Raw genomic sequence first — 25,662 nt, 5'->3', positions numbered from 1 at the left:
TTAAATGCATGTTTAATACTTCTTAAACTTTCTGGTTTTCCCCTTCTGTTGTTTAGGCCCAAGAGTTTCCCTCCAGCCCTGATGCAAATAGCTCACTAAATGTTGAACACCTTGAGGGCTTTGAAGAGATGCGTGTAGAACTTGACCAGGCTGAGCTGAGGCAGAGGGAACTTCAAGATCGTATTCACCAGCTAGAAATGGAAAACCAGGAGCTCCAGGCAGCTATCGGCCTTCAGAAAGAACAAATACAGGTAGAAAAGGAGAAGAGCAATAACTACAGTGAGGAGAACTCCCAGCTGACAGAGATGATCACAGAGTTACAGAAGCAGTGTGAGGTCTCGCACTCCACTCAGAGCACTGTTCATGACCTGCAGAAGTGCCTACAGTCACTGGAACTGAATGCAGTGGAGCAACAGAAGGAATATTCAACAAAGCTGGAGCAGCTGGTGACTGGCAAGGAAGACTGTGCCTCAAAACTGCAGGTGTTGAATCAGGAACTGGAGGCCTCTAGGGCTTTGGTTGCTATGAAGGATCTTTGCATTGATGAGCTCAAAGCCAAGCTGAGTTCCACAGAACAGAAGAACCTCAACCTCCTTACAAAAGTTGATGCTGCCTTGGAGGAAAAGGCCACAGCCCACTGTGACTCTGCCCTCCAGGTACGGGCACTATTAGAGAAGCTTCAGGAGACAGAAAAGGAAAAGGCAGATATGCAGAGACTCAATGACGAATGTGCGTCTCAGCTGAAAGCAGCAAGGGAGGAGCTGCAGCTGAAAGAAGAGTCACAGAAGGAACTGGAATCCAGATACAATCGCCTCACTGCTGACTCCAAAGAAGAGAGTGAAAAGCTGCTTGGGAGCCTGGAAACCATGGCAAAGGAAATGGATGCACTTCAGCAGGCCCTGACCCTGAAAGAAAAGGAGATGGCTGAGCTCCAGACCCAGGTAATGGGGTCGCTGGCTCAGGTGGGGTCAATGGAAAAAAATCTTGAGGAAGCAAGGAAAAAAAAAGAGAAACTTGAGGAGGAGTATGGTAGGAGGGAAGGAGCATTGAAGCAGGAAGCCCAGTCGCAAGTAGAGCAACTTGAACTACAGGAGAGTCGCTTAACAAAGGTGAGTCAGACTGTGTGTAGCCTTGAGGAGCAAAACTGGAAACTCTTGGCTGAGAAAGAGCATCTCAGCCAGAAACTCAAGGAGCTGGAGGAGCAGATGGAGCAGCAAAACTCTGCAGTGAGTGAAATGGGTGAGGAGAGCAGGAAGCTGAAAGTGGAGAATGAAAATTTGCACCAGTCCAAGAAGAAGATGGAAGGGAGGCTGAAAAATTTGGAAGCTTCTAAAGCTTTCCTGGAATCTGAGGTAGCCAGGCTGAGAGCCTCTGAGAAACAGCTTCAGAGTGAGATAGATGATGCCCTGGTGTCAGTAGATGAAAAAGAGAAGAGGCTCCGTGGTGAGAACAAACAGCTGGATGAAGACTTGCAGAATGCCAGGAGGCAAAGCCAAATTCTGGAGGAGAGGTTAGAGGCTCTGCACTCAGACTATGAAGAAGTAAAGCAAAGAGAAGAGACCACCAAGGAGTCTTATGCCTCACTTGAAGGACAGCTGAAGAGTGCCAAACAGCATAGTTTACAAATGGAAAAAAGCTTAGGTACCTTGAAGGAAAGCAAAGAGTGTCTCCAGTCACAGCTTGCAGAGAAGGCAGTAGAACTGCAAGGCATGGAGAGCCAGTGTGAGCAGCTAAGAGCAGAAGCTGAAAGGCATAGAAAGAAAGCAGAGACTCTCGAGGTAGAAAAGCTCAGTGTTGAAAAGACATGCCTTCATCAGACAAAGCTTATTGAATCCCTCACATCAGAAAAGGAATCGGTGGAAAAACACCAACTACTGCAGGCGGCTTCACTGGAGAAGTTGGCAAAAGAGCTGGCCTCCAGACTGGCCATGAGTGAAGAGCAGTTGGAGGTCAACCGAGGTGAAGTGTCTAGGCTGCAAGCAGAAGTCCTTGACCTGCGAGTCAAGCTTCAGCAGACCACTGATGAGAGAGAGCAGATGAGAGGTGAGCTGGCAATCACAGATACTGTCTTGAGTGAGCAGAAGGTGCTTGTCCAGCAGCTGAAAGAGCAAAGTGAGTCACTCAACAGAAACTATGTGCAAGAACTGGTCCAATGTAAAGAAAGAGAAGCAGCGCTGAAAAAAGAGCAGGAGACAGCAGCCCATCAAAAAGCTGAGCTGGAAAATAATTTGCTGAACCTGAAGGAAGAGCTATCCAAGGTTAAGCAGTACTTGGAAGTTGCTAGAATGGAAAACGAAGAAAACAAAGATCTCCTCCACAGGACCAACACAGATATGGCTGAACTTGGTATTCAGATTTGTGCCTTGACCTCTGAAAAGGTGGATGCAGAAGAGCAGTTAGCCCAGGCCACAGAAAGGCTCAAAGAACTGGAAGAACAAGCAGCAAAGCAACAGGAGAAGCTGAAGCTTGATGTCTTTAATCTGAGACAGGAGAACAATAGCCTGCAAGAGAAATTAGAGGAGGCTCAAATATGTGCTGCAGCTGTCCCAAGTCTGCAACTGCAGCTGGAGACAGTAAAGAAACAGGCACAGAGTTTCCAAGAAACAAGCCAAGAAGAGCTGTCTGCAATAAAATTTCAAATGAGCACAGAGATTCTAAATTATCAGACAAAATTCAAGGTAAATTAATGTGATTATTATAGCTGAAGGAGCTGTGCAGGATTTCCCCTGCTTTACTGCCTGCTGCAGCAATTACTGCGTGAAATCCTGAGGTTTGTGTTGGTCAGGCTTTCAGACTAGCACACAACTAACCTTAGCCTGGGAATCTGAAAATGTCTCTACACGCATGACCTAAGCCTATCTGAGGTAAAATAACTCTTCAGAGTTTTTTGGAGATGTATAGTATGGCCATCTGAGCACAGTGGAGAGGCCAAGTGATATGGAAAAGGCAGCCAGTAATGGAGAGGGTGATGATTTCTTATGTTGGCACTGAAGGTGGTGTCTTCTGTAACTTTTCCCTCTGGTCACAGCTGTGATTTTTATCCTTTTTGGTAGGAAGGTTGCAAGACCTGTTACCCACGCCCGTAACACTACTTCTCCTTAAAACTGATTTTGATAAAAACAAACTTAGACTGAGACCAGATACTTTTGCAGTTAATTCCCTCGTGTATTTTTGCTTTCAACTGCTCAAGGTAGCAGCCAAGAAGATCAAAGTTTTGCTTCCAGAAAAACGTGAGTCAGCCCTGTAAATGTGAAACAGCACACCTAAAGGCTGAAGACTTTATTGTGTTTGTTCTGCCATTCTGAGATAATGTCTAAGACTGGCAGTTGATCAGAGGCTTATGCCACTGGTGATATGCAGAAATCCCACGAGTTTGAGAAAATAGCATACATTTGTTTATGTTTCGTTTTCATAAGGGCTTCTTAAACCTCAGTATGATTTGGGCTGTCTCACTGTCTTGAGCCAAAGCATTTTGCAAGTTGGGCCTTCTTTTTGTTGAGAACTGTAGTGGCCTATAGGAAGTTAACAGCAAAACACAGCTGGTCTGCCACCACAGAGGGGAGTTTCCTTGAATCCATGAGTTGGGTGTTTCTTTAGCTGTCTTTCCTGAGCCTGTTAGTGGTGCTGCATTTATCCCATACACGGCAGTAAGAGTACTCATGATTCACAATTGGGAATTTTGTAGGTGAAGGTATGGCTGCTAAAGGAATGCTAACTCCTGGCTCAATCTCTCTGCTAGGCTGTCAGTGAAGAGTGTGGGAAAGTGAGAGAGCAACTTGAGGAGCAGAAGCGACAACAGCATGCTGCAGAGGAAGAGATTGCGGAGTTGCAAGTAGGTGCTTGATCTGATTAAAAGACAGAGGTGTTTGTGTCAGCAGGCATTAGTGTTATAATTAAGAAGGCAGGCAGCATTTCTGATGACTTGCTGTGGGTCTGATAAAGCCCTTGAATAAATACGGGTGCTGCAGACAAAATACTCGGCAGCTAAAAGTTAGCCACTGAAACAGAGATTACGAAAAGCACAATGGCACATAGGATTTGTCCTGCTTTGAAAGCTAGTCAGGTTTTATGTAAGACCTGGTTATGTGTACACTTCTTAAATGGGGGTGCAGGTTTAAAAGGTGTCTGTCTTAGGCCCTGCATGCCCACTGCACACAGCCACGTGTGTGGATCCAACTGTTTGCAGGCTGCAAGGGGCACTGAATCAGAGAATTAATCTGGCTGAGAAATAACACAGCCGGAAAAAAATAGTTTTTTCACAATGCGTTAATCAAACAGTTGAGTTAGGAGGGTCATACTGAGGTGTAAGGAATCCAGAAAAAAGAAAGTTAAGGTTTTTGAACCTAGCCCTGCCTGCTAGCAGAAATATATGTACACCTTTAAATGCAGTTAGGTATGTTCCCTGAGGACTGAGTTTGGCAGACTTCTCTGGAGAGGTTAGCTGTGAAAGAAGTTTTTACTTCCATTGTCCTTCATGTTCCATATAGCTTTAATAAACATTTTCCCCATTTTTAGGTTTTTTTTTTCTTTTGAAAATTTTAGGTGGTGAAAAAAATTTTAGGGCATATTTTACCATTATCTTTGAGAGATTTTCCTTGATAAGGAGGCAAAAGCTCAACTGATATGGACTAACAAGAATTACAGGCTTAATACTGTCTTACTTTAGAGTCTATCCCTTATTCAGTGTGACAGAAGTAATCAATCACTAGTACACAACTAATTAGTGTCTGCTTATACAATAATATCTTAATTGGTGGTTTGGCTTATCTGATTCTTTTAAAGCATTGTTTATGTGTCTTGGTAATTGTCCAATGCTTGGTAAAGTGTTGGTTTTGTATGTAAGGAAATACAGTAATTTATTTCACTAGGCTGCAAACACGAGTTTATCTAGAAAGCTGGATGAAGCAAGAGAGCAGCTGTCTGAATCGGAATCTGCTCGGCTGCAGAAGGAAGAGGAGGTGACGTCTTTGAGAGAACTCTTGGAAAGGTGGGAGTTTGGGTTCTTTACACAAGCTGTTAATTGTAAGCCAAGCAAGGGGCCAGTGACCAAGGCGTATTGAAAATTGCTGTGGTGTATGAAGTAGCATATGCCACGGGGTTTATATAGGGTAAATAGTGCATGGGCACTGAGGGGGAATATCAGATTGACACTTCAGATGAGAAATATGTAAATTACATAGAACACATGAATGCAAGGTTTAGGTTTTATTGTATTGTTAATTTAGCTGATGACATAAATAAATTAATTATATGTTTTCCGTTATGAAACTGAAAGACATTTTATAACCTCCTTTTACCTTATAGGTTAGTCACAAAATCAAAACACCAATACTGTCTCTTTTTTTTTTTTCATAAGGAATGGAAAATTTGTGCTTTTTGACAGTTTGTTTTTTTCTTTCCTCTCCATGAAGTTTCAGGGAGTCAGTAAGAATTATTTGAATTGGACCACATCCTGCCTGTCTGTCAGGTTTCTTACCAGTTTCAAGTATCTAACGTAGGCTGTGTTTCCAAGGTCTGTAATGTGGGCCTGTGTGGTGTGGATTATCTGGCAGTCCAAAATAGATCTTCATGAGACATGGGCTCACACAGAGTCTAACGGATTAACCAAAGCCTATGTATTTTTATATTTTTGTGCTGATATCATCTGTCTTTGTGGGAAGACTGATGATTCTTTATCTATGCTGAAGGTTGTCAGTACAAAACCTAACTCATCAAAATACTTGAATTAGCTGAATTGGCTGAGTGAGTTCAGACCAGCTCAGCCCTTCATGTTGTGTTGCTGGAGCATTTTTGATCCATTGCTAGGACTCACAGTACTGAAATTACCATATATATTGTCAAGCCAAGACTTAAATTCTTGGAAGCTTCCTGGGGGCACTTCTTTCCACTGACTGTGCCGTGAACTGAGTTGTCTTAACCTTTAGTTTTTTAATTGCATCTGTGCTAGAAGAATATAGTGGGAATCTGGTTTGCTTCCCTTTTGTGAACATGAAGGCTATGGAGGAGTATGTGTTAAATGGCCTTTTTGTGTGCTGTCTGCAAATGCTGGGCAACCTGTGGCTATAGGACTTTCCCTGTTTAGCTCAGTTTGCAGTTGCTGATGATCTTAGCTTCCAAGGACACTAATTTTGTTCCCAGTGTGGTAGCTGTCATAAGCTTTGCTGTAAGCAGAGCATCCAAGAAATTGCTGATTGCTGACTGTATTCACCACATAATGGATCTCTGTGCACTTTCAGTGATGCAGAAAACTGGAGATATTCTGGCTAGCTATAAAAAATATGTACACTGAGAACAATTTCACTGAAACTACCTGTTTATCAGGGTGGAGGACCCCTTTCTTCCATGGGGAAGACTTGAACGCACATAAGCTAAAAACAATTCTTAATTGCCGTTGTATTTGATCAGGATCCAAAAAGAAGCTGATGAAGCGAAGGAGAAGGTCCTGGATTACAGTGAGAAGCTCAGCAAGGTGGCAGCAGACAAAGATAGCAGCGACCAGAAGTTATTTGCTGAACTGGATGACCTGACAAGAACAAAACAGTTCCTTGAAGAACGTTTGATAGAACTTATCAGGTTGGCATCAAAATAAACAGCAAGCAGAAATTAAAATCCTAGCTTAGGTTGTTAAGGGATACTGCCTAGGTGGTTCAGTCTTGTATTCCTGAATTGAAGATACAGGTAATGGCCACGTTCATCAGCAGTTGAAATTTTGCATTTCCATAATGCCGTCAAAAATATAACACCCAATATTATCTCCTCCTTAATTTACTGTCTGTTTTGCAAAAATATGTAGTTCTCTGCATGGCATGTGTTTTTAATGCCCTCCTTCCGAAGACCTTTGGTAGGTTTCTTGATCTATCTATATTCCTGAAAGCTCCTCAGAAGTTACAGCAAAGCAATTTTTACTGTGAAGCTTTCACCAGCATTCAAATTGAGGTTGGTTAACAGTAAACCAGCACTGATAATTTCTATATGTTTTTCTTTCTTTTAACTGTGTCTCTGCAGAGATAAGGATGCTTTGTGGCAAAAATCAGATGCTCTGGAATTTCAGCAGAAGCTTAGTGCAGAGCAAAGGTGGCAAGGGGACACAGAGGTTAATCATTGTTTGGACTGCCAGAGAGAGTTCTCATGGATGGTGCGCCGACACCACTGCAGGTCGGTTTGTTGAACTCCATTACGCTGTGCAAAAGCAAAAATCAGTATGATTGTTTACATGGATGAAATACTTCTTAATGTTCACAGTTCGTTGGTCAGAATCATTGATACAGGACTTTGTACAGGCTGAAAGAACACATGAGATCACAAGGGGATAAAAGACATTAATGGAAAGGTCCCTGGACATGTATTAAGGCAAAGATCTGGTTGCAACTCTGACTTGGGGAGTCTGTCAGTTTCTCATTTCTGGAAATAAAGACAATCACACCCTACACAGTGTGTTTCTTTGAAGGGCTTTGGTTTTAATATATTTATTATGCACTGCTCTGTGCATGCTGTAAGCGATATTCACTAAGATGGTTTTGCTAGTGCGATAGAAGTATTCCAGAACAAATCCAATATGCTGTGCAATTATAAATTTGGTTGCTTACACTAGGTATGTTGAGAAATAATTACTGATCATGGAGTAATCTTTTAAAAAAGTCAATATTAAATTATTTCCTATACAGTTAGCCTGCTTGGAGTTATTAGTTATCCTATCTAGATTTATTAAAATATTTAAGTGGATGCATTTCAGGGTCTTAGTGATATGTTTATTTTGGCTCTTTACTGTTCTTTATCCTTATGACCTGATTCATCGTGTAAGGTACGTAGTACTGGCACTGTTTCAATTACAGATGAATGTAGGGAACATTCGGTGGGGATTAATGAATAGTGAAGTCATTTCTGGTAACAACTTCCAAATTACTCATTTCTACTAAAATCTGTGAAAGCTGCTCGTGTTTTCATCTGCTAATGATTTAAATGATTATGAAAAACAAAACCAGTGAGGCTTCATGAGTAACAGTCATCCCTGCTGGGTGCTTTTCTTCATTAAAATCTTAACGTGTTCATTAAAAAGTAGTTGACAGGTTTAATACTGAGAGACTGCAGAGCAGAGAGGGCAGGAGGGATGAATGTACATATGTGTCCAATATTGTTTTTTCTTCCCTGTCTGAAGGGGTGAGGAGTGATTACTAAGTAGAGAGATAACAGACATGTTCTTACAGTCCTTACAATCAAATAGAGTTTTGCTCTAACTGAGGATGAGATTTGGCCTGTGTAATATTATTAAGTACATTTCCTTCATATGTACTTAATATATGTATTATTTATTTGTATTGCATATTTGTGGGTATTTAATTGTTTTATGTCTTTATATTTAAACGTGGGGGGGTGTTTAGTATTTTTATGCTTTTTTTCTGATTTTCCTATTTATTAAGTGTGAATGTGAATTTCTGTCCTCTGTCAAGAAAACTTGCTTCACCTCAGAAAGCAGCACAGTCTGCATTATGAGTTCTGCTGTGGATGTAGCATTCAGGCTTTTGCAGAGAACAAGACCATTATGACAAAGCCCCAAACTCTGTCACGTAGATATGTTCCATCTGTATGTGGTACTATTCTAACACCTTTGGTTTCAAATCATTTCTAGAATGTGTGGTCGCATTTTCTGCTACTACTGCTGCAACAACTACATGGTGACAAAGCCTGGTGGAAAAAAGGAGCGTTGCTGCAGAGCTTGCTTTAACAAGCCTAGAGTCATTGTGGACAGTACAGATGACTCTGGATCCAGTGCCAACCAGGAAGGATCACCAGCGTCATTGGAATCGCCTGTGTCACCATCCGAGAGGGCTTTTGGTTAGTGTGGTGTTTGCATGCTGTGGAGAAATAAGTAGGGTTCTTAGACCTTCTCCAAGAAACCACATGGTCACCTCCTGATCCAAGGACCTGCATGTTCCTGGAGTGTTTTCAGGGTGGGACTGGTCCCATCTTTGAATTTGATTGGTATTGACAGAAATTTGTGTATATATTAAATGAGTGTCAGTCAGCCTGAGGTTTTCGGTTGGTTCTAGTAGTTACCTAATGCTTCTGTAAAGGCAGAGGAATGACCCAGTCTTCCCCCTTAAGGGTTTTGCTCATTTGTTTTCCAGACAACCAGCTAATACTGTTTATGTTTCTTTTCATGTCCTTTTATGGCACAGTTGCAAGTGAAGCCTCTAAACCACCAGATGATGCTGCATTTGATATAATCACTGATGAGGAGCTGTGCCAAGTACAGGAATCAGACTCTCTCCAGAATGAAAGTCAGATGGAGGGAGAGTCTCTGGATCAAAGCATGACAGATCTGTGAGTAAACACTGCTTCATGGAGAGGGGACTCTTTTGGGTTTTGTTTGGAGTGCTGGGGTTTTTTTGCATTCAGTGGAGATAGCCAACCTCTGCATAAAGAGAAGACACTTCTAGTCCCTGCAACATGTTCAGTAGACTAGCACAAAATAATTTTGCACAGTCAGCATCTAATCTAGTAAATCCAAACAGCTCCATCCTCTCCCTCCACCTACTTCACCACAGCACAGAGGAGTAGTCCCAGTTCTGTGCTGTCATCAGGCCAGCTGTCACCATTAAAATCAGCTTGCAGGCCACACTGGATCACTGGTCATTCACACTTAAACTGATAATAGGACCTAAGCAATACTCTCTGTCAAACTCACCATTACTTAATATCAAGAGAACAAGGAGGTAGGGAAAAGATAAGGATAGATGTGCTCTTTTTATGACGGGTTTTATTGAACTGAATGTGAAATAACTGGTCTGTGTCTGTAAGATTCCTTACTACTTTAAAGATAACAGTTTACAGCAAAGAAAAAGAACAGGAATTGTGTCGCTAAATCTGGCACAAGTTTGTTCTTTTTTTCTTAAGAAAATGAGAGTGAATGCAGATTTCAGTCTTTTTTTTTTTTTTTTAACATCTATTTCTGCATAAATTAGCAATGAAGAGGATCTAAGGCCATCTAATATCCGAGTACTTGGTTTGCAAACTTCATTGTAGTATTATAGTTTAATGTATATCCATGTTTATACAAGACATTGTTTTACTATTCTTCAAATATTTTCAAATATTTTCCAAAAATTCTGTTCTGTAAAATATATTATCTTTCAAAAACTTTTATGTATTTGAGAGAAAAAAAAAAAAAGCACTTTCACCTAAATTCTGTACTTGTTCTGCTTCTGAGCGGAAAAATAAGCGTGATAAATCTAACTGAATGCTAAACTGAAAATAGCGATAGAGTAACCAGCCTCCTACTGGGAAAGCAGATCTAGACTCTTTTGCTCTCAGCAGACCTGTTTCTGGCATAAACCATAGTAATTTGCAATTTGGGTAGAAGGCAGACTGTACAGACTTGTTTATTTGGAAAAAAAACTTTTCAAAATTCTACATTTTTGGGTTTTGGTAAATAAGTTCTGTGTATTCTGCCTATTTTGTATACAGTTGACACAGTATATTCATGTTTATCATGCGTTGGGCAGACATGAACAAACTGAGCTTCATAATGCTCTTGTGAAGTTAGTATTGCCTTTGTTTTGCAAAGGGACGATTTGCAGTGGTGGATTTTTGTTTGTTTGTTGGTTTTAAGAAAGAAAAAAAAGTGTAATGTACTACTACTTTGAATTCATGCTGTCTGCAGAGGGGATATCACAGGTGAGTTAGCTCTGGAGAATACAACCAGGAAAATAGAAATAAGTAATAATTTTTCAATTTGGGGTTGGGCTAGATTCATCTTGTCCCACAAAGTATTCAAGTTGGAAGGAAGGATTGCCACTAACGATGGAATACTATTCTTGAAGGGCACCCATGCAACATCCTACTCGCACCATGTAAACTTTTAAAGGCTGCCCATCTCCTCTTGTTCACAGATTATAGGCAGGAAAGCCAGGAAATAGTGTGTTATCCTCTGTTGCTCTTGGTTCATCAGTTTTACAAGCACGGGGGGAGAGTCTTACTATAGTCATGCTTTGAGCTTGAGACATACTTTGCAGAGAATGCGGACCACACCTGCCCTTCCCGTGACACTTGTAACGTTTGAAAGGTCTCACTAGCCTGAACACTGGAGAGGGCAATGGCTGCCTTACACAGTGGATGACTTGAGCATCTCATGTTGATTGTGTGGTTTTGTGTTACGGGAGAGATCTAGAAACTGGTACATGAGTCAGATGATGGTGTGGCATCTGTGGTACGTGTTGAAGAAAAAAAGCAGAGCACTGTGTTGATTATGGCGGCACAGAAGTTTTCTCACTTGTTTCTGTGGTGAGGAGTGTATGTGTAGCTTAGCACACGAGCAGATAATATAATGGCATACTCCTGGAGAAGCTGGCATCTTGTGGCCTGGATAAGTGCACTATTCACTGGGTGAAAAACTGGCTGGATGGCCGAGCCCAGAGGGTCGTGGTGAATGGGGTGAAATCCAGCTGGCGGCGGGTCACGAGTGGTGTTCCCCAGGGCTCGGTGTTGGGCCCTGTTCTGTTTAATATCTTTATTGATGATTTGGATGAGGGGATTGAGTGCAACCTCAGCAAGTTTGCAGACGACACCAAGTTGGGAGGCAGGGTCGATCTGCTTGAGGGTAGGGAGGCTCTACAAAGAGATCTGGACAGGCTGGATCGATGGGCTGAGGCCAATTGTATGAAGTTTAACACGGCCAAGTGCCGGGTCCTGCACTTCGGTCACGGCAACCCCATGCAGCGCTACAGGCTTGGGGAAGAGTGGCTGGAAAGCTGCCCGGCAGAGAAAGACCTGGGGGTGCTGGTTGACAGCCAGCTGAATATGAGCCAGCAGTGTGCCCAGGTGGCCAAGAAGGCCAATCGCATCCTGGCCTGTATCAGGAACAGTGTGGCCAGCAGGAACAGGGAGGTGGTTGTTCCCCTGTACTGGGCACTGGTGAGGCCGCACCTCGAGTACTGTGTTCAGTTTTGGACCCCTCACTACAGGAAAGACATTGAGCTGCTTGAGCATGTCCAGAGAAGGGCAACCAAGTTGGTGAGGGGCCTTGAGCACAAGTCTTATGAGGAGCGGCTGAGGGATCTGGGGTTGTTCAGTCTAGAAAAGAGGAGGCTGAGGGGAGACCTTATCGCTCTCTACAACTACCTGAAAGGGGGTTGTAGTGAGGTGGGTGTTGGTCTCTTCTGTCAGGTGTCTGGAGATAGGACAAGAGGAAATGGCCTCAAGTTGAGGCAAGGGAGATTTAGGTTAGATATTAGGAAAAATTTTTTTACTGAGAGGGTTGTCAGACATTGGAATGGGCTGCCCAGGGAAGTGGTTGAGTCACCATCCCTGGAGGTATTCAAAAAGCGAGTGGATAGGGTACTCCAGGGCATGGTTTAGGGGGCATGGTTAATGGTTGGACTTGATGATCTTGAAGGTCTTTTCCAACCGAAATGATTCTATGATTCTATGATTCTATAATGCGACATTTGATACCGTGGGTGTTTGATGGTAAACATGCCAGAGCCTCTATACTGAATATGAGCGAAGGTTCTGCTGACCCTCTGTCCTGTCTTTGGCAGCAGCCCATAGCAGATGTACTGATAATTTCCCAGTGTTTTCTCCCACCTTCTAAGGATCTGCACTTCAGGGGCTTTCTGGGCTACTGGTTTCACTGCTGCAGATTTCTTGGCTGTACTGGACTGGCGGACCACCTTGACTTCATATAGACCTTTGATCTTCTTTTTGAAAGTGTCCAGTGAAATGTGGCCTGATTCCTATGTGGAGACTTCAGGTAGTCTTGAAGTATAAATAATAATCCACTGGCATGCCAATAACGTTCTCTTTGCATGACATTGAATATATGGGGTAGAATTTGCTTTGATATTGTGCCTGGGGAAGACACAAAGGATGCAAGATCATGGTTGCTAGATGCATGTCCGAGGAATGCATACAAATAAGTAAGTTTTCAGGCCAGACTTCTTTATTGGGATTCTACAGAAAATAGTCCAAGCTATTCATTTTTTGCCAGAGATTTGAACTAATTGGTGCAGCTCTAAAAGGGAGGGAGATGAGCAGCCAAGAGAGGGAAGAGAAGGGAGGCTGGCTGGTCCAAATAGAAGATCTGCGGTAGACATCCTCTGTTGACATAGTTTCTTAAGGTCTTACTCTGGCTGAGTGTCTGGCTGAGATTTTCACACTGACCTTACCTTATTCTAAGTGTAAGTCCTTGCTGGGCTGGAAATGCAATTTGGTGCTCAAAGCAGTGAATTATCTTAAAGGACATTTTCTTTTCCATTTGTCCCCCTTTTGGTGTCCACTGTACTGTTACTCTGGTTTTCGCTTGTTCTCTTCACTTAACCCTGCCCCTGTAGTTCTTTCCTTGAAGTGACATGAAATGATTATGACAGCATTACTTTATAACAGAAAATTTTGAGAGACTGCCTTTATTGGTATGGGTCAGTTGAGAACTAAAAAAACCTCATCTTGGTCATGAGCTGCAGAAGTATGTGGCAAGGTAAGATAGATGCTGTACCAGTATAACTCTGTCTGACCTTGAAGCAGCTCTTGCCTAAAGGTTAGGATTAGGCAGCAGTCACTTTATGCTTTCAGGTCTGTTATGTGAGTTTGGAGCAACCTGATTGAAATCTTAAGGTGAGAAGCTGAGAAGCTATGCAATTGCGGTACATCCTGCTACTTCAAGGCTCATGGGTTCTCTTTTGAAGTGTTGTATTTTTAAACTCTTTTATTTCTAAAGCTTTCACATTTGCAGACTGTGTTCTAGAACAAAGGTCGGGATATTGTATAGCACTGGGACAAAGTCCTCAGAGTAAACCAGTGCACTGTGTTTCCATTTTAACATATTGCAGAAATTACATGCCTGCAATAAATGTTGCAGCAGCAGAATCAAGATCATAGACGGCAGAAGTGTTTAAAAAAAAAAAAAAAATTTGACACTATCCTGGTACGGAAACAAAGAGTTTATTCACACCTTGGTACTGCTTTTGGTAGAAAGGACATCTCAGCCTGTCTGCACTGTGGTTGCTTTGGTTTGGATTCTTTTTTTCTTAATGACTCATAACACTCTTTCCTGACCTAATTACAACTCACACAGCTGGGCAGGGTGCCAGCATAGCCAAAAGGGGGAACTGCATGTGGCCTGAAGCATTTGCTGCCCTGCGCAGAGAGGAGTGGGACAGGAGTACCTCTCGCCACACTCTGCTGGCAAAGCCTGCCTTTCAGCTGTGTGTTGGGATTGCAGCTTTACTTGCTACACAGATGTGGAAGCCCAGCACGTTCCTTCCTAGTTTTGTTTTTAAGGGTGTTGCACCATTTCACTATGGGAGAAACGAGAGATTGCGTAGTAAGGAAAGGATTGCCTAAGCAGCTGTTTACCAAGCGGAAAAAGGTGATGTGGACACAATGGTGCCGATAAGGGTCAGGTACCACTGAGCTGCAGTGATCTGGCAAGAAGCACTGAGTGTTAATGGGCAGAAAAGGAACATCCAGAGTGAGCATGGTTATTGCAAGAATGGTTTGAAACAGGTTAAAACTGGTATTTCAAAGCTGTAACGCAAAGGACTTTCAGCCTTTGGGCCAGACCCAACGCTGCCTTTACCACAGGCAGCCCACAGCTGCATAAAGCCCTCCCTCTGCTCCTCTCTGACATCCCTTCTTTCTTCTCCCTACTCCAGTCTCCACCCCTGTTCTGCTACTCTCTGCAAGAGCTTTCGTGTACTTTCTGCCCCTGTCTGCACTGCCCTCTGCGCACCTTTTTGCCTCCCACTGGGAAGTGAAAAGGCCAGAGGTGGAAAGGAGGGACTGCAGGAACAAGGAAGGCAAACAACTAAGGAGTTTCATGGCAAGGGAACCAGGGTGCTGAGGGGATGCCAGGAAAAGCAGACTGGAAAGATATCATGGTGCAAAGAATGTGTGGGAATGACGGTGTGAGAGTTTGCGTCTAAGGAAACACTGCTCAGTGTTAGAGCCCATGGGTGGTATGATATCCCTTGTGTTGACAGGGGGTCTAGTCATCTGGCAACATGAGCTCTGTTATCAGAAGTAAGATACAAAGATGTGTATGGGAGATTCAGACCATGAACCTGATAGTAGATGGAAGGCAGATGAAAATGGTGCTTTATTACAGAGATTTTAGATGAACGCTAAAGGAGTGTGCATGGAGACCTCCCAAGTGGAAAAATATAAAAAAAAACCCCAACCACACATGAAACCCAGCATGAAGATTGAAACATGTACGTCTTTAGCCGGGAATTCTCATGAAATGAATGACCTGAACTAAAATTTGTAATATCTTTGAAACAAAACTCATAAAGTCTTTGGTTAACAAACACCTTTCATGGAAAACCAGCAGGCCAGAGGTTTGGTGAACGTCTTCAGCCTCTCCAGAGCCATGAAGTCCAAGTTAGCATTGTCATGAAGAACTAAGTTTTATCTCATTGTTTCTTATACCTTTTTAAGATCTTCTGCACAGTTAACTCAATTACCAGCTTTGTCTTAGAATCAGCTCTGACTAGGAAAAGCAGGAAACGCTGAAGTATCATGATTAAGATGTCTTTACTAATGGGATTGTATTTACTCTTTCATGCGAGCTACCTATCTCAGTATTTACAAAAAAAAAAAGCTGTAAATAGTTGCCACATTTTCTAGGCAGTTTTATAGCTGGTACATGCTTGTTGCATCTGCATTATTTGAGGCAGTAAAAGTTTTAGAGCCTTCTTCTTCAGTGGTTTGCCACTGTTTAGCCATAACTTGCCGTTTGACGCATCTTGAATTTTTAATAATTTTCTGTAAGTTCCTCCTGAATTTCACCCCCATGAAGAAATACAGAACAGGATTAAGACAGCCGTGGAAATAAGCAAGAGCTTCTGTTATAATGATTGCATATTCAAAGCTGCTGTTCAGGTTAAAGCTCCAGTCTATGATCTTTATCAGTCTCAAGAAAGTGTAGGGTGACTGAGTAAGAATAAATATGGCAACTACAGAAAATATTTTCTTTAGAGATTTGTTCTTTTGAAAACTCCTGGCATGCAGTAAGGTTCTAATAATTAGTGAGTAGCAGATGATCATGGCTAGCATGGGAATAAAATAGCCAAGGGTCACTTGGATCACTTCAAGAACCATTTCTGTGTGATGGTTTGGGTATTCTTCCTGGCATATTGTCTTATCAATACTAAACACCTCACTAAAAATAAACTGTGGTGCAGCAAATGCTAGTGAGATCACCCAGATCAAGACACAGATTAATTTGCCCCATGTCATTCGTTTGGTTTGACACATACGTGCTTTGGTTGCAAAAGTAATAGCAATAAACCGGTCAAAGGTGATAGACGTTAGAGTTAGCATTGAAGTGTACAAGTTCAGAGTATACAAGCCTCGTATAATACGACATGCCACGGTGCCAAAAGTCCACTCCTGAGCAGCAGAATATGCCCAGAATGGCAGCGTCCAAAGGAAGACCCAGTCAGCTATAGCCAAGTTCAGCAAAAATATATCTGTCAGCATCTTCCGTTTCTCATAGAAAGCTAGTATGACAAAGACAAGTGCATTTCCTGCTAGCCCAAGGATGAAAACAGCCGAATACATACAAGGCAGGAAGACTCTTGTAAATGTGTGAAAATTCTCACTTCCATTTTCGTTGGGATCAATGATGGAGAAGTTATAATAAAAGTTGGCAGCATCTGTAGTTGCCATGTTGCCTTCTTTTTAAAGGCAGCCTGTAAGGAGACACGTTGAGATTTTTTTACTCAGCAAATAATTAAATCCTAATGCATCCAGGAGACAGACAAAATCCTAAGTGCTAACAGATAAAAGTTGTAGTAAAGCATCCATGACAGACAAAAGCAAATATACTCATTTGCTGAAGAGGATTGTCTTGACAGTCAAGACCCAAACACAACAGCTGGTGGATTTAAATACATCATCTGTTACCAGATTTATACTGACGGGGACTCAAAACAATAAACAAGACAATTACAAAGACGCTTCTGAAAGCAGAATATGGATTAAGCTTTCAAATACATCACTGGTTTAGTGTTTGGATCAAGGGTTTCTGGGGAAACCCATGAGAGAAACAGAATTTGTTTTGCCAAATTCAGCCTTTAAGCTCAGGTTGCAGGCTCTAAGCATCAGAGTCGTTTGGCTTGGGTGGGACCCGTCTCAAAGTAGGGTTTGAGTCTCAGTGAGTGAGCACTTTAGAGCTTGTGGTTCAGTTCAGCCTTAGCTCATTGTTTAGATGTTAGTCACATCATCAGATGGCGGCACTTCTTCCTTTCCCCTTCTCAAGTGACTTACTGGAAACATGGTGGATTTTCATTAATGTCTCTTCCACGTTTGATTTTGGTTAATCTGTTTCAAGCATTTGTATTGCTGTCAGAGAGAGGAGTGACCACTTCTCTGTCAACCCCCCTCCATCACAACCCCCTTGAGAGCTGCTGCAGTATTGAAGTGTCAGCTCTCCTTGGCAAGGGTCTGTTTTCTGTCAGGGCTGTGCCAGCACATAAGAGTAATGGCCATAAGAGTAATAACCAGATTTGCAAGCTGTTTACCTTGTAAACAAAATATTTTGTGAGACAGGTTAATGGGGTTTTCAAAGATCTAGCCTAAAGTTAAATGTCCTCTCTCTTGAGCTATAAAGAACATGTTTCTGTGAGAGTAATCCCACTACAAGGTATTACTCAGCCTAAGATTAGCACAATTCGCCTCTGAATCATTTAGATTGGCTGAAAGGCCTCACCTGTGTGAGTTATAATGTACAGCAGATTGAACGTTAACTGAAAAAGTAGTTTCTCTGGGGCCAAGAAGCAGAGCAGGTGCAGTCTGTTACTCACCAGATAAGTACTATAAGACTGTGTGCCCCTTTGAAAAGTTATTGGCTCCTTATAAAATAGTTTACTTTTCAATTCAGATGGAGGCCAAGTGTAGCATGAAGGTAACAAGCAAAAGTAAGTTAGGCTCAACAACATCAAGGAAAAGTATACTGAAACAAATGGAAGCACTGTGTTTTATTTTACATACCCTTTGCAACAGCAGTCAGCTGATGTTTCTTGCCTCTTGTAAAGGAAAAGTGTTTTCCTCTAAGCTGAAACAAATTACTAGGTACTCAGTTATGTAGTTTGACAACATAACATCACGTTAGTAGCCTTACTAAAATAGTACAGTTCTTTCTGGTTGCCAAGCTTACTGGAGATTAGCCTTTAGGAGAGTCTTAGTGACTCTTTAAAAGAAGAATTTTTAATACCCGCTTTTAATCCAGAATAGTTTTTTGCCGTAATAAGATACAGCATTCACTCTCTGGACAGACCAAAATATTTTAAAATTTAACTAATTTTTTTCCTATTACATTAATGTTCTTCACAGGAACTTTCAAATTCAGGCAGTAATACCCTAATTTGGTTTTGGTGAAAGCAGGTGGGAGTTTTACTATGGATTTCATGTGGAAGCCAGGCTAGGATAATTGTTGAACTCCCACTGTGAAGGATTTTCTTCTATACAAATAGCAGGCACTGGCTTCTGATATTCTTGTCTCCCCCACATGCTGACATGAGCAGATCTGCATATCGACAGAGAACAGGATGCTGCAGAAGAGATCTTTCTGAGTTAAAAATGTTTAATATGTCATATGCTTTATATTTCTCAGTTAGCTGGGCTCCTAAACTCTGAATTTATGGATCGTGTTTTAGGAAAGAGATGAGGTGACTGACACCATCAAACAGATAGCAAAGGATTAATGGGAGTCCTTGAAAGTGACCTTTCAACTGATGCTCTAGAAATTTATTTTCTTGTTACATTCTTGGGATCTTAAAGGTCAAAAATCTTCTTTCTTTTCCTTCCTTCTCATGTCTGAATATAGTCATTTAAGTTCCTTCTTGGTTTGACAGCAGGAGAAATGAGTCTTAAATACCTGACTCATTACCAACTCCTCTGCCAAAAAAAAAGAAAATCCTACATGCATAAAATAGGTTAACCTTGCAGAACTGTACGCTCATTTTTGAGGCAAAGTCAGGTGTTGCAATTCCTAGCCCAAATCTTTTTGTTTGTTTGTTTTCTTTTCTTTTTTATGCTGGAGAGCAATAAGGAGCTGAGAGAGCCGCTAAAGCTGAAAACTTTTTAATCTCAATCGCTGCGTTCCAGACAAGCTGAAGTTACATCTCAGAGTTGTTCAAGAAGGCTCTCTTAAAAGCTGATCCTGTATTATAAGGCTGAACAGTTTCTGGATCAGCTGACCACCCTTGCCAAATATTCTCAATCTTTGCTACTGAAAATGTGCCACAAGTGTGTATAATGTGGTATGGAAGTTAAAAATGTAGGGGGAGACCCTTATCTTCTGCAGACCAGCCTCTCCAGTCCACTAAAATACAGATCAATAAGCTTTTTCCTTCCTCCCCTCCCCCCTGCCAGTGGATGGTAAATTTTAAGAGTCCAGCGATTTCCTTTAAAAAGGCTTTCATTTATTCATGATGCATTGTAATTATGTTACCTGATATTTTTCTAGCTAGAAGCTCTTAAAGTATCCTGCTTGTTACTCACACACCTAAGTTAGAATCCAGATTGTATGTTGTCTCAAATGTCAGTGCTGTTATGCCTAGTCAGACTGTTCATGGAGTTATTCCAGCTTTCCTCAAAGGAAAGAACAGTAGTAATCCTTCTACCTGAAGTGGGATAGTGGGAAAGCATTTTGTTGGGGAGGGATGGAGGAGGAAGATGATTCCCTAGTCAGGAGACAGCAAGCAGGTGAGTTTATTTGCAGGGAAGTGTTGTTACAGTTCATATGGACTGAGTCTAGGTTCTAAAAAGGTTTAGAAGTCTAATAGAAGCTTAAATTGGATAGGAACAACATCACGGGTAGAAAAGTGAGCTAAAGAGAGCCATGCAGTGTCCAGTGTGTTAATACAGGATTTGCTTTGAGGTCTGGTTCTCTTACAGTTAACTCTCAGACTGATGAAATGGAAATGCAAGCAAGTAATGGAGAGTCAGAACATGCTATTCTGGTTTGCCCCACTACGCATAGATAGATAGTTGTCCTGTCACCAGAAAAAGGCTGCTTATCATTTCTACCACTCTGGGAACTGGGTGTCCCAGGAGCTGGTAGTCTCAGTGTTACAGGGTTTTTTTCCCCATTTGGTCTCCATGGTCTAATTTCTGTTGTGCTGATCAGCTATCCTGCTTTAGTAGCTGCACCTGAAAAGCAGGGTGTAAAAAGCAGTAATAATGATCTTGCCATTGGTTCATTTCTGTTGTCTCAGGCTTCCAAACAGAAAATCCAATATATATCAATCTTTTTTAAATAAATCTAAATAAAAGTAATTTTAGCAAATAATAATAAACAGTATAATTTGCCATCACAATAAATACAGACTATAAACAGAAAAATGGCAAATAGTGCTTGTCAACATCATGTGATATGCCTTACTTAGAAAACATTACAAAAGGGTTTTGAGATTGTAATCAGAAAAGGTGAAATTATCTCATATATATATTTGTTGGAAGAGATGAGAGGTTTTCAAGCACATATCAGTTGGAAAAACAGATTGTGGAGCATAAATGGAATGGAGATGATTAACATATACCCTCTGAGTTCCAGATATCCAAAAAATTTGTCTAAAGGTCTTTTTCAAAAACTAGCAAGTGTAAACCAAAGAGCTACTGCAATAACAAGGCATTGGAAAAGATTTAATAACAAAACTAGAATGCAAAATCAGTATCTTCAACAGTCTGAATGAAACCCCATACTTTCTCTTAAATTTTGCATATCAGGATGGAGGATATCTATGATACTAACAAAATCTTTCAAGTTTGAATATTTCTAAATGTTAAAGCTTCTTTTCTTTGTTATTGTTTTTTTAAACTGTCTACCTATTCACCTGAAGTCAAGAAAATATTCACTTACTAGACGATGTCACATCTTGGGGGAACGCAGTCATCTTATCTTTCAAAGGAAATACGAAAGCAGCAGTTTGCTTTATTTATCAGTGCTGAAGCTTCTGCCACTGCCTCACAGCTTTTGTAGTTGTTGCTGACCAAAGCAACATGATGTGAAGTTACTCCTTTGTTTTGATTCTTGAGTGATACTACTACAGATATGATAGTATGAACAAGCTGTCCTCTCAAGATCCAGTTCAAATTCACTTACATGTGGCCAATTGTCTGAAATGTCCAGAATCAAATTGATTTTTCAAAAATTATTTGCTGAATTAAAACTTAAGCTGTATTTACCACTTACCTTTTTTAACCACTCATATATTTTGTGACAGTACTGGATTTTCTAATTCCTTCTAGTTTTTCTGTTTTTTCTGGGGCAAAAATACTCTTAGTGACAATTTTCTCTCAGGTTTTTTGCCCATCTGAGATGAACTAGAGATGGCTAGAAATATATTGTGTTGGTGACCATCCCCAAGTGAGTTTTTTTACCTTTTAAGGCAATCTCAGCCCTAGTTAAAATTAGTACATGTGCTAAATTTTCTTTCAGTCAATGGAAGCTTCCATTGACATATAGAGGCAGGGCCTCTATACATTTACAAGGGAGCTGGAGGGGGCCTACCCTGTGCAGGGGTGACTGTTTTCACTTGCAGCAAAGCCAGGGGTGGGAATTGACTTATAGCCTATGGGTACAAGATCTGGGAGAGAAAGAGTTGTGAGGAGGCTCTTCAGAGGGTGCAGGGAAGTAGAGGTGCCTGGGCAATGCTGCTCGATGAAATGATACAGTACTGTAATTAGGGACATCTTTTGTGCACTTCTTGTAACTAAACTACATGCCTGGCCATCACCACAACTCGGTGTGAGCTATAGCTTTCATTTAACCTTCACTGTGGTATTTCTTCATAGGAGGAGCCCAGTACCTGCACATCCCATAAAGCAATGCACTGCAGGCAGTGTATGTAACATTTCAGGTGGTTTCCTTAAATGTGTTTCCTAGCTGTGTTTATCAGCTGTGCCCGCGTCCCTAGTGAGCCTCGCTGCTCTTGATAGCCTTTGGAGACTTATCTTCAGGAGTGGTGATTAGTGTAGAAAAGTAGAAGTCTCACTCACAGACAGATTCTGCAAGAGAGAGAGGCAGTATTCAGAGAAACTAGCCTGTGCAGTTAGATCTTTGCAGCAGCCTGTGGTACAGTAACTGGAATGCTTCTGCGGCTCTGTCCTGTAGAGCAGTATGCTTGTACCTCTGAGTACTTGAATTTGGTACCTGCAAATGTGTATTAAAAAAAAAACAACACCAAATTTGACTTAACCCTACAGCATCATCTGCTGAAAGAAGACTACTTAACACAAGAAAGGTAAGGCCCTGTAATGCTCTTTAAAATTGAGTTCTCCCTTGTGCTTCATTGCGTGTGGCAGCAATTCCTCTGTCTCCGAGAAACAAACCTGCAGCAAGGGGCTAAATATTCACAGACTGTTCCCGTCAAGGAGGGGAACAATAGGTTGCAACCACCACCTGCTTTTAGCAGTTATTTTCAGATGCAGAATAGGGTATGAGGATGATAAAGCAGTGGCAAAGCTACGTGGTAGCATATGTACCCTAAACTGGTGTGAATGTCTGCCTTGGGAAAAGATAAAGTTCCCACCATGTTGCAGAGGGCCAGCAATTGCCCATTTCTGCCAGTGAGGCCCATTTAAATTTCTTAAAACCAGAAAGCGTTCAGAGTCACTTTTGAAATGTCTTAATCACGCATTTATGGAGAGCTCACTTGAGCTACTCTGTCAGCCTGGTTCACAGTGACCTCATTGCAACCGCTGCTGCTTCAATCACCAGAGATGCTCCTTTCTCAGACTATATGGGTAGGGATGGCTTCCCATGGAGACCAGTACCCTCCCAACATCCATTTGCCCTTATCCATACACGAGAAACCCTGGGATCATTTCTGTGTAACTTTTAATAAACTCTTTATCGAAGAAGACTGCAGTATCGGCAGTATTCAACCCTTTATCATGCAGTCGGGATCAAAAACACCTCAGAGATACTTTATTTTGGCTTCCTAGCCTAACTGTAATTTGACCTCTTTCCTCCTTTGTTTCATGAACTGTGTTTCCATAAAATATTTGTTGATGGCCTGCTCAAAGAAGCCCTCTTCAGCATAGGAATGGTGAGGGCTGGTGCTGTGTGTGTCTGCATACATGTAGCTCTGTAAGACTGGATGGCCTTCCTTGGTTTGTCTGTGGTATACCTATTCTAGCATGACTGAATTATCACTGTAACCTAGGAATTATAGTAAAAATAGGGGTGGGCCGTGTGAGTTTATCTCAGGGAGAGGGCTGAGAGGCTGGCTGTTACTCCTGGACAGGTCAGTCTGAAGAACGTTTAATGGTATAGTTGTGAAGCCCCCTGTGTGCAGAAACCCCACCGGCTGCCAGGAACCTGCAGGCCCTGGGATGGAGCAGCCTCTGCAGAGGTGTAGGCTGGGCAGCAGCTCTGCTGAAAGGGCCTGGGGCTCCTGTTGGTGTGAACGCAAGCCAGAAACTGTCTCTGCTATACCTCTCCTATAATTCTGCCTCAGTTTCCCTGTAATAGCCTCTAAAGAACTGTGCAAGGAGAAAATTCGAAGGTATCTAAGAAAAAAACAGCTCGTTTTTGGGAGCAGATACCTCACCACTGAAAAAAGCTAGGGTTACCCATAAAGCTGGCTGTAACCATGGTGACCTACAGACTGTGCAGTATTTAGGATCTTTGGGGGAGCAGCTTGCCAGTATTTCTAGTGTTGATTCTGATAGTCATCTGTTTGCTGCCTCCTGCTGGGGAGGAGACTTGAGAGCACCCTGGTAATCCCGAACTGCTTATTTTGAAACCTGTTACCTGAACCTCTTGCAAATGCAGCCTTTGACTGACAACTGAAAGGTGTCTTCATCTCGGAGCCTTTGCCAAACCTCTTTCATATCACAATACTAAAAAAATCTCAAAAGATTTTGCATGTTGTCCCTTGAAGCACAGAAATATCCTTTGTCATGATTGTTTCCCTAGCTTGCTTTCTCTGTATGCAGCAGTTGCCTTTGGTCTTACAGATAGAGAGTAACCAATTTTAAGGCAGGGGAGTCCTTTTGGGTTTTGTTGGGTTTTTTTCATACAGGATGTAGCATAGTTAAATCGTACATTTTTTTTGAGAAATGGCTGGGATTTCCAATGTACCAATATGCAGGTCATCCACAGCGCATAGTGGTGGATCTTCATGTCCATCCATTATTTTTTTTTTCATCAGCTGTCAGCATGATGCTTTCCCATCCCTACATATGTCAGGGTTTGCCCATGACGTTTCCATCCCCTTCCCACCCATACACACTCCTTCATGCAAGATACTGTCTTGCACCCTGTTAAGAACTAAGTGAACTCTGTATCCCCCATGCTCCATCCCAAATCATGCCTCTCTTCTTGCCCATGCCAAGGGCTGTCTGTGCATCCTTTCTTCTGATCCTTCACCATCCTCTTTCTTTTCTTCTTTCTCTTGTTGGGCTGGAGATAGAAGGCTGATAACTAAGTTAGGGTGCCTGGGATGAGTATGACCTGCTAGGTAACAGCAGGCCCGCGAAATCACTGGTGCACTTCGGCATAACACCTTCAATTGTTTCTTGGCATTAGAGACATTTGCAGAGGTGCTTTCTGGGCTAAGCAGCTGTTAGGGGCTCTGTACAGCCTCCACTCTCTGTTTCAGGTTTCTGGCTTTCACACAGTTCGGTGAAGTTCTGGCCCTGGATGACTGAAGCTCTCTCCAGAAACCATTGCACTGCTGACAGGCAGATGCTTATGGGATTTCACTACTCAGCCACATGAATGCAATACCTCAGAAGCATAGCTACAGCTGCCAGAGCTCAGGTGTTTATGAAAACAGAAAATTGTCGAGGGCAGAGTTGAACTAGCTTTCTTTGGGTTTTAATTCTGAAAGGGACTTCTTATTTCTAACTCCCAAAGCCATTCATGATGTTGGTCACAGTATTTTTAGTATCATTTGTAAGAAATGCTTTCCATATATAAGAACAGGCACACGGGACCAGACCATCCAGCTGAGGGACAGTGACCAACAGCAGATGCCTGAGGAAGAGCATAAGAACAGGACAAGCATGCTTCTTCAAAATGCTCCACCAGCCTCCAATGATCTGTATCTCCAGGATTTGCTGAACCAGAGCTGTTCTGTTCTTGCTGTAGTGTCTTTTCCATGCTTCAGTTCTTCCTGCTTTTCAGCCCCACTTCATTTCACTCTTAAAAAGAAGAGAAACAGTCCAGACTGTTTTAATAGATACACCAGAGGGTGCATATTTATAAGCTGGGGACCTGGCAAACTGCAGGATCATCCTTAATGCTGCCACCTAGTGCGAATAGGTTATGCAAGAATAAATTCTCCTGTCGGGGACAAGAGCTCCATTTAAATCGTGAGACTGTGTTTCTTATATTTTCTACATAGGCTACCAGACCTCAGTTTAGACCGTTGGACTCAATGGGATATCATAAAGAGAAGGAGGATTTGCTTTGTGATTGTAATGTGCTTGGGTTTCAGAGACAAAGTACGAGACCTAGTGTTCCCTTAGTCTATAGTGAGTAGGTGAATTTATTGGTTAGAGCAGCCAAGTGGCAAGCTAACCACCTAACCAAGTGCTAGGTTGCAGCAGCAGGAATAAGGAAAATCACGTTAGAGGAGAACGTGAAAAACGTATTGGTCCTGGGATTTAATCTACATTTCAGGGTCCCAAAAGAAAGGAGAAATTAATGGA

The 25,662-nt window shown here is 42.0% G+C and overlaps 2 protein-coding genes across 8 annotated transcripts in view; one reads left to right on the top strand and one right to left on the bottom strand.

Annotated features, from left to right (window-relative positions):
• Positions 1-25,662, top strand: part of FYCO1 (FYVE and coiled-coil domain autophagy adaptor 1) — a 55,790-nt gene that overhangs the window by 20,168 nt on the left and 9,960 nt on the right. For 6 of the 7 annotated variants that reach the window (XM_052794805.1, XM_052794761.1, XM_052794769.1 and 3 more), the window contains exons 8-14: positions 57-2,678; positions 3,740-3,832; positions 4,869-4,987; positions 6,406-6,573; positions 7,006-7,155; positions 8,627-8,832; positions 9,177-9,321. In XM_052794805.1, coding sequence (XP_052650765.1) covers positions 57-2,678; positions 3,740-3,832; positions 4,869-4,987; positions 6,406-6,573; positions 7,006-7,155; positions 8,627-8,832; positions 9,177-9,321 — 3,503 coding nt within the window. The remainder of the gene's footprint in view (positions 1-56; positions 2,679-3,739; positions 3,833-4,868; positions 4,988-6,405; positions 6,574-7,005; positions 7,156-8,626; positions 8,833-9,176; positions 9,322-25,662) is intronic. The other variant, XM_052794815.1, reaches the window with a different exon arrangement.
• Positions 14,747-18,961, bottom strand: CXCR6 (C-X-C motif chemokine receptor 6). Its single transcript, XM_052794828.1, has 2 exons — positions 17,989-18,961; positions 14,747-16,688 (listed from the first exon to the last, which is right to left on the bottom strand). The coding sequence occupies exon 2, from the start codon at positions 16,663-16,665 to the stop codon at positions 15,628-15,630; it is 1,038 nt and encodes a 345-aa protein (XP_052650788.1). The 5' UTR covers positions 16,666-16,688; positions 17,989-18,961; the 3' UTR covers positions 14,747-15,627.

The sequence above is a fragment of the Harpia harpyja genome, chromosome 1 (genome assembly GCF_026419915.1).
Source record: "Harpia harpyja isolate bHarHar1 chromosome 1, bHarHar1 primary haplotype, whole genome shotgun sequence".
NCBI classification, from domain to species: domain Eukaryota; kingdom Metazoa; phylum Chordata; class Aves; order Accipitriformes; family Accipitridae; genus Harpia; species Harpia harpyja.
The sequence above is the reverse complement of the archived record's forward strand: the minus strand, read 5'-3'. Positions and strand labels throughout refer to the sequence as shown.

What these genes read in the sequence shown, in the direction of transcription:
- CXCR6 (XM_052794828.1), bottom strand. Translation starts at nt 16,665, where the DNA reads ATGGCAACTACAGATGCTGCCAACTTTTATTATAACTTCTCCATCATT.